Raw genomic sequence first — 8608 nt, 5'->3', positions numbered from 1 at the left:
CGGGAACGGACTGACAAACACATATATGCGATTCCTTTTGCTACCTAGCACCAGTTTGAAGCAAGAGGTAATGCATGGCCTTTTTAGCCAGCTGACACTTCGCTGGGCTTTTCTAGTTGTTGCGAAGCGCCATTCAACATGGCCGGACCCTGAGCCTCCACTTGCGAGATGAGAACAACTCATAGCCATTGCAGGGCGGTCAAGGGCTGGGAATAAACAACAACCACGACAACATATTTCTAGGGCGACCTCGGACTAACCCTTCATGCGCACTCTGGTGTTGCAATTACAAAATCCTCTTTGCCACGTCTGCGCCTGGCTAGCGCACAAATCAAAGAAAGGAAAATGGTAAAGATGAGTGGGAGTGGTGCCAGAAATGCAGATTACCAACATCAGGCCATTCCCATCCTTACAGAGAGCATCTGGCGATGATTCGTACCTTGCTTATTCGTGTCCAACGGGATGTGCGTACGCGGATATTATGGGGCACCGGGCTGAGGGTTCGGGCACGGCCGGTGAGAGAAAGGGGCCGTTTTACGGTGATACTCTGTAGTCACAGGAGGTCGCCCTCGGCAGGCCAGGTTCGATGTACTTGAAAGGCAGCATTTCTTACCGGACGCTCAGGCCCGACCAACGCGGATAGGAGAGTTGACCCAACCCGAGGGCGGCGTTCCCGTCATCAAGAAAGCTGTGGACATAAGTCGGCGATCTCCAGGTCCGCAGCTGAATGATCCCCGATACGCGAGTATTTTCAATGCAGCATGTTTGCTTGAAGCCTCGGGGGGGACAAGGCGTTCGGCGTTTGAAATCCCATAATTTACTGGAGCCTTGAGCAAACGGCGAAAATAGGGAACTCTCTGCCAAAGTGGTCAGACTGACGACCGATGGGAATGTGCGGCGCCTCGTCCGGTTTTTGTGCCTCTGAGGTAGGTGACAGCCAATCAGAAGAGACTAAAGTGTTCTCTCTGGGCTTACTCAGCAACTGCGGAAATTTCTCGGTATTTGCAGAGGTGAGTGATTCCGCGGAGGGCTCTAGACTGAGAGAGCCCGGCCGCTGAACAGCCGCTTTGCGGTGCCGCGAGACGTTGCTGAGAGCAGGGCCAGCACTTGCGGGACGGCAAAGACCGGGCAACAAGGGTCCATTACATCATGCCGTAGCGACGACCTCATGGCACGATTCTGGGTCCCATGGGAGCTTTTTTCGCCCACGCGGCGTCCCGTCCACCAGGTTTTCAATCGCCGTCTGCACCTGTCATCAACTTTGACAATTCCTTTCATTGGATATAAGGCCATTGACACTCGTCTTCAGCCTCACGGTCTTATTTTCAGCTGCACAGAAATATCCATCGAGACTTTCAAGAGAACAGTCAGTCCACTGAGACCATTGCCCTTAGCGAAAACGAGCAAAGGTAGCTTCGAATCCCGATCCGTCATCCATCCGTCACCAACCACCACCTAATTACGACATTACTATCCCCACGACCACCGCCGGCTCAGATCCCGACAACACCAAAACCTACGAGGCTGCGCACCTAGACGTCACTCTTTGCAGCTTCAACTCTTTCTCCCCTCATTCAGGAATAAACACCTATTCCCCCTCTACGATCCGAAAGATCCACACCACTTTTCACATCACAACCACCCCGCACAAACCGCAATCATGAAGGTCCTCAGCAAAGAAGAGGAGGCCGAGCACTACAGCGTCGTCGTCAAGGCCGGCCTCATCGGCGGCACGGCCGGTCTGGCCGTCGGTCTCGGCGGCGTCCTCTTCGCAAGCAAGCGCTACCCGTCCTTCCGTCAGCTCACTCTGCCGTTCCGCTCCTTCCTCGTCACCTCGTCCGCGACCTTTGGCGCCATCGTCCACGCCGACCGCGAGTCCATCCGCTACGGCAAGGAAAAGGACCCCATGTACGGCTACCAGGACGCGACGGCGCGCGCCATCGCCGAGGCGAAAGCCAACGAGACGGAGATGCAGAAGCTCAAGGAGTGGGGCCGCGAGAACCGATACTCCATCGTCTTTGCGTCGTGGCTCGCGTCCATGGGTGTCGCGCTCGCGATCGTCGGCAAGGATAAGTATCTCACAGGCGCTCAGAAGCTCGTCCAGGCGCGTGTCTACGCGCAGGCTCTCGCTGTCGTCATGCTTGTCGTGACGGCCGCCTTTGAGATGCAGGACGCCAAGACGGGCGCCGGCCGCTGGGAGACGGTAATGATTATCGACCCCGAAGACCCGGAGCACAAGCACCTTATTGAGAAGAAGATTCACAAGGAGGAGTATGAGGGTCAGGACTTGTGGAAGGGTACGTTTTTTCATCATCCGTCTGAACCTATCTCCCTCGGGCGGGTGATCAGCTGATCCCCACTCTTGCTGTCGGAGCTCTTTACTGACATTCTTTCAAACAGATATGGTTGCTGCCGAGGAGCGCCGTATTGCTGCCCGCAAGGCTTCCGAGCAGAAGTAAACGTCTCTCAAAATGAGCCACACGACCTACCATCCAACCATACATCCACCAATTCTATAAACCCACACAGGGTTCTCTGTACGATTTATTTCCTATGTCTTTTGCGGAGCAAAGTTCCTCACGGAGTGGAGAGATGATCAGCTTGGCGGATGATTCTTATCTTGCATTGCCGGCGTTATTTTAATATACGGAGAAAAGTGTCAATGGCCGGGCCACGGCCTGGTCGTTCAACACCCATTGATGAATGCTCAAAACGTCTCTATGAGAGAGCGGCATTGACAAGCAAGAACCTAGATGTTTGATTTATCAATCTGGCGGTTTAGCAAGGCTTTGCCAAATACAATTTCTATTTAATTCACTTGCTGGTTATAGCAGCCAAAGCAGTCCCGATGCGAGTGATGCCAGAGAGACAAGCGGTGTTTCTTCTCTGTCCACGTAAAATCAGACCACTCAGGTGGTGTGATACAACTATACACCAGATCCATATATGCCTACTCCTTTCCCAAGCAATCGTTAATCCGAAGCCACCATTTTTTTATTTTTAATTCTTTTCCTAAGGTATTTTTGATGCCCGTTATCGGTTTCGCTGCCATCCAACAGCAGGATCGCAGGGGAACGGAAACACTAGCTACCCAGGACACGCTAGGCTACGGTATCCGTACAGCGGAACATCGAGACCAGATGGAGAAGGGGGGGCCAAGCTCCCGTGATCCTTGGCGGAGCGCAACCCACCCCTCCTTTTCCTCCTCCCCTCTACCTCCTCCTCAACTCCGTCCTGGGACCTCCGACGGTAACTTTTTTTCTTCCTTACGCTACCTTACTCCAAGTAAACCTCAAATACCTACTCCAACTCAGTCTACGTACTGGCCACGACTCCAAATGATCATCATCAAAAAAAGACCGACTCCTTGCTGGACATGACGTACCTCTCCGCATCAAACCCTGCCCCCCCCTACTCGCGCAGCAAGCGGTACGGGCCAGGCCAGACACCGAGAGAATCGCGAGTCAGTCCAAAAAAAAAAAAAAAAAGTACGAGTTGCGTTTGTCGATCCGGCATCCCAACGATTGGGTGAAGTACGGATACATGGGCAACCACCACCCGATGTGACATACCCAAGTAGTTTTGAGAGAGAGAGAGAGAGAGATCTCACAATTACGGATTCGTCACGTCACGTCACACAACGATAGATAAGCGAAGAGGACAAGAGGGCAGATCCCAACACTCTGTGCCTCCGTCCCTCTGATGTGAAAGGGCTGAGTATGTTCAACAGATATATAGGATAGGTAAATAAAATAAAACAAAGGATAACGCATGCCTGCCCACCCACCTATCCATCGCCCACCTGGGATTTTAATAAAGCCGTTCCGTCATCAAGCATAGGTAGATAACTGTAGATAAGAAGCATTGCTGCTTTGGAAAACGACACGCAAAATTTGGGGGTGAGGAGAACCAGATTAAACCAGATTATGGTATATGACACAAAGACGTTTTTGAAAGCAAGAACAACGGCAGACTCCCAGGCCCTTGAATCTCAGACCTCAATAGTGAAGTGGCTAATCTGGGAATAATACGCGTGCACAGCCAGTTCCAACATCCAGACATCGCTAAACACTTCGCTGCCGTCAAATCCACCAATAATGAACAGACGGCTGTCGTAAAGCACGGTGCCGTGGTATCCACGGCCGCTAGGTGGTAAGCCGTAGACACGCCGACGATCCCACGTCATGGTAACGAGGTTAAGTAGGAGGACATCGTTGGAGTATTCGTTGCCATCGTGTCCACCGACAATAAATAGATAGGAGCCAACGAGGGTGGCCGTATGTGATAGGCGACGGTAGGTCTGTGGGATGGACACGGCTTTCCAGATGTGGGCGTCGACATCGTAGACCCACACGTCGTTGAAGCACTCGCCGCCATCGGATCCGCCAAAGATGATCAGCTTGCTTCCCACCATGTTGGCGGTGTGGTAGCCGCGGGGCTTCGGACGAGTCTCCCGGACGCCCGGGGGCGGGGCCCGCTCGGGCCCGGAGACAAGCTTCCATGACATCTTGTTCATGTCGCTAACGTCGAGGCGCCAGACATCGTTGAGGGCGCGAACCCCATCACCGCCTCCAAAGATGTAGATGCCATTCTTGTAGAGGCAGGCTGTATGCGCGCGACGTTTGGAAGGGACACGGTCGCCTATAATCTTTGGCCGGTGCCACCTGAAATTTGTCGTGTCTAGAACGTATATATCATTGTAGTAGGCGGGCCCATCGCCACCGCCAAAAATTACCAGCTTTTTGCCGACAGCTGTGCAGGTCATTGCGCGCAGTGGCACAGGGATCTCGCCGGTAACGTGCGGTACGGACCAGTAGAAGGCATCTGCATCAAAGACGTAGAGCTCGTTGAAACAGGCGCGGGAGTCGCAGCCTCCAAACACAAATATGTTGGATCCGACAAGCGTGGTCGTGTGAGCGCGAAGTGACGTATGAGGAGCCCCTGAGACGGGCGCTCGCGACCAGTACATGCCTGATGATGGGGCCGGAGGAACATCTGGCGCAGTCTTTGGATCCTGAAGGGGCGGAAAGAGGATATGTTGACCTTTGGGGGCGGATCTCGAGGAGATTGTCGTCGAAAGCTGGCGTGTTGAGGATGACGAGAGAGGGAGTGAAGAAGGCTTTGCGGCTATGGCAGATGTGGAGCGCATGGCGATAGGGCGGCGGCCGTCACGGTCGGAGCCGTGGCCACCGGTAGACTCGGAGCCATCGTTGCTGTTCAGCGTCGTGGCATCGCTGGCAGTATTGCTCGGCCGGAAGGACGGCGGAGGAGGCCTAGGGGTATTCGCGCTCGTGGGTGTTGTACGAGACTGTTGCGAGGCCTGGGCCTGGGACGCCGACTGGGAGCGCTGGCGGATGGAGAGTTCGGAAGGTTTGCGGCGACGGTCTTGACTCTTGGAGGCAAGATGGCCGGGCGTATGGGAACGCGGGATTATGGGACCTCCCGGAGCGGAGGGGACACGGCGGTGCTGCTCGATGTCGCGGTCACTGAAGTCCTCGAGATCGTCGGGCACGCCCGGTGGTGGGGGCCGGGAATCGTTGGGCGGAGAGATCTTCTGAGAGCGTACAACCTTGGACTTGAGTGGCGACCGGGGGTTCTTGTCCGAGGACCTGGCCGAATCAGCCATGGTTCGGCGGGGGAATGGTCATTGCCCCCCTCTCGCGAGGATGTGGATGATTGCCCCGGGGGTCGGTCTTTGGGACAAGGCGAATGCGGTTCGAGGGAGGGAGATGGTGTGGAAAGAGAGGGCAGAAAGAAGGTGGTATACCGGGCCAATTGGCGAGGCAAGGTCGTCGGGAGAGCCGTGACTCGGGAACAGGCTGGCGGACGTGCGTCGGGGGGGCTTCGGGGCTTGAGTCGAGGGACAGCTTTGTTTACTTGGGTTGTCGAGGGTTGTGTTGCAGTTGCTGTGTCGTTGGATGACTCGGGGTTTGTGTGGTTTACTGTGAGGTATGGTACGTGTAGTTCGGTTGCAGAACGCCAGGTAGCCGTAGGAAGGTAGAGGAAAGAATTGGAGCCCAGCCGCAGAAAAGAGATCCACTTTCGTCTTGTTAGGTTTGCAAGGTCGGGTCCCAAGTAAGGCTCTAGTGCTGTAGTAGGCGCTGGTAGTGGTATCCGTGTTGAAGGAAGTAGGTAGGTACAGTTGCTGGCGCTGGCCCTGACAAGAAGACAGAGGGGAGGGCGGGCGGACGTGGGCTGGCACTGGCAGGGGGGAAGGTGCGTCGCACGACCTCGGTGACGGGGCCTTGTTAGTGCGGTCACTGCCAGGCCTCGGGTAGGTTAACAGTAAGGCACAGACAGGCAGGTGTGCCCCCCCATGTCATCTACGGGAAACTAGGTGTGCTTTAAGCCTTGAGATGAGGTAATGAAAGGTACTTTGCTGGAGCAGCATCCATCGGCTCCGTCCCTTCCCTGGGCTGAGATTGGCGGGATCCGAAGGCTAGAAGGCCTAGAAGGGCTGGAAGGGCTAGCCTCTGGTCCCTGAGCAATTCCGCCCACGTATCACAACTCTCGTTAAGGCATTCCCCTCGCTAAAGCCAAGCACAGACCACTGTCGGCCCCTGCATTGGCCTGCTGTGCTCCTCGAGCCTGTCCGCTACCTGCCGCTGTCCTGCTGTCACGGTGGCACTCGGGGGCATGGTAAGGCAGTCCGCCCAGGGTGGGTGTGATTGGTCGCGTGAGGTCACAGGTGATCCTCTCTAGCTGGCATCTGCCAATTACTTCACACGTATTGTAGATGCTCAGTGACATGTCCCATCATGTGTGAGATTCCAAGTCCTCGTACGGATAATGCGTCTTGTACTTCGAGACAGTGTCTCTCCTTGGATTCGATCTCAGATCAGCTCTAGGCTTGTCTCTGCGCATGGAAAACAACAGCATGTAACCATGAGGGGGACCAACATCTCACATAGTCACACCCCGCGATCAGGGTCTTGAATATCTTCCCTGTAGGGATACAACGTGGCATCAAAGTAGTGTGCGAACACCGGGCGACCGATATGTCTCCGGAGAAGCGCAATTATGGATATTTTCGGTGAAAACGAACTCAAATGGAGAAATCACCAGGTCAAGGTGACCATTTTCTGCACTCAAGGAAATATCATCATCCGCTGGGTACGTTTCACTAGTAAAAGGTCCGGTTGCCCGAGGTTATAAGTGCTATATATATCTCTCTGCAAGTTCTGCCCAGCAAATCGTTGAAGGGACTATCCCAACTTCCTAACATGCCTCGCGGAAATAACAACCCGATCCCACTTATGACACTGTTGTTGAGCACCATCTCGTAGCTAACGAACTCATTACAGACGGCGGGGAGCGTTTACCCAAGTTGATAATGGGTCCATTTATAGTTGGCTGGGTGAACCTACTCAAGAATGCACAAATTAACAATCATAGTCCAAGGCCACTCGGTCTGATAGAAACGAGTAAGCGACAAACGTAACGAAGGGGTTTCTCTTCTCTCTGAAGCCCCAGGATTTCCAGCTGCACCTTCTCATTTACTGCCGGCCGGGACTTGAACTCAGAGTCGGACTAAGAGCGAAAGTGAGACCTGATTTTTCCATCTTCTCTCTTAGCCCAGCGAAAGCTCTGACATGTCTCGGTATTCACCAGGCTCCTTTCCCAATCCAGCTCTCGATATTTCGACTTCACAGCATGACCGAGCTAGCACCTAATTCCTCGTGTCGACGAGGAGAAGTTCTGCCCAGTCATTGCCCGCTGCTATCACCGCGTCGCTCGGGCTTTGAAGTGATAACAATTCGGGATTCCTATCGGGGTATGGCCATCTTTTGCCGAAATGGCATGCTTTGTATGAGTAAGTGAACCTTCCCTTTAACCGACAGCAGCATTTCAAGACTCCGGAGGGAGGTTGGCAGGCAAGCTACAGTGAGACTCCGCAACCAACTCCTTTGGCCGGCGGCGCGGGGCCGCGTCCATTATCCACAACGTCATCTCATAGTTGACGGGTTACACAAGAAACCTTAATCATTTTCGAAGCCTTTCCCAATCGAAACGGGCAGGCAAGTCGTGCCGCTCTCTTGGGTGTGAGCTTTGAGACTCCCACCGGGAGTCCGGGGGAACTAAGCAGAAAGTAAGATAAGAAGCGACTCTGCCTTACTGAGATTACAGTGACGCAATTCCCATCTGGGGGTCAATCAAGGAAGTTGCAACATTGTGTGTTTTTGGCGATTCAAGAGAAGGGGTGTGAGTAGGTATGCTTGCGTGATCAATTTACCAACCGTCCAGAGACCGTCGCGACTCTTCGTACGAAAACGGTGAGCCTACGAGGTCAGAAGACCCGAGAAGAGTTGTGTTGCCAGCCGCTCGGATAGGACCCCTTGCCACCCAAGACAGTCCATTCCCGGGGTGCTGGGAACATCGGTTTTCTGGGATAGGCTTGAAGCAGAAAGCGATGAGGAGTTTATGAGGGGGTTTAGCGGAGTTTGGAGTCAGTCCACCAAGGGAAAGTTGGAAATTTGGAGTTCCATTCCCGGTAGCTTTTGAGCTGCAATCCATATCCGTAGTGTTGCCCGATGCACGATACACGATTCAAGTCCCGGATCTTTTTCCTGCCTGCCACCCTGCCAAGGCCGGGGGTTGAGAACTTGAG

At 54.1% G+C, this 8608-nt stretch overlaps 2 protein-coding genes across 2 annotated transcripts; one reads left to right on the top strand and one right to left on the bottom strand.

The window, feature by feature from the left end:
* Positions 1-1660: 1660 nt before the first annotated feature.
* RCF2 (Replication factor C, subunit RFC4) lies at positions 1661-2459 on the top strand (the record flags this gene model as incomplete). Its single annotated transcript, XM_053197676.2, has 2 exons — positions 1661-2297; positions 2401-2459. 2 exons carry the CDS (start codon positions 1661-1663, stop codon positions 2457-2459), a joined length of 696 nt encoding a protein of 231 aa, XP_053044899.1.
* Positions 2460-3991: 1532 nt separating this feature from the next.
* N0V96_000622 (uncharacterized protein) lies at positions 3992-5626 on the bottom strand (the record flags this gene model as incomplete). The annotated part of the gene is made up of 1 exon (XM_053197677.2): positions 3992-5626. The coding sequence occupies one exon, from the start codon at positions 5624-5626 to the stop codon at positions 3992-3994; it is 1635 nt and encodes a 544-aa protein (XP_053044900.2).
* Positions 5627-8608: the final 2982 nt, after the last annotated feature.

This window comes from Colletotrichum fioriniae (assembly GCF_027942845.1).
Source record: "Colletotrichum fioriniae strain IMI 355084 chromosome Unknown scaffold_1, whole genome shotgun sequence".
Lineage (NCBI taxonomy): Eukaryota > Fungi > Ascomycota > Sordariomycetes > Glomerellales > Glomerellaceae > Colletotrichum > Colletotrichum fioriniae.
This window is presented reverse-complemented; position numbering and strand designations above follow the sequence as displayed.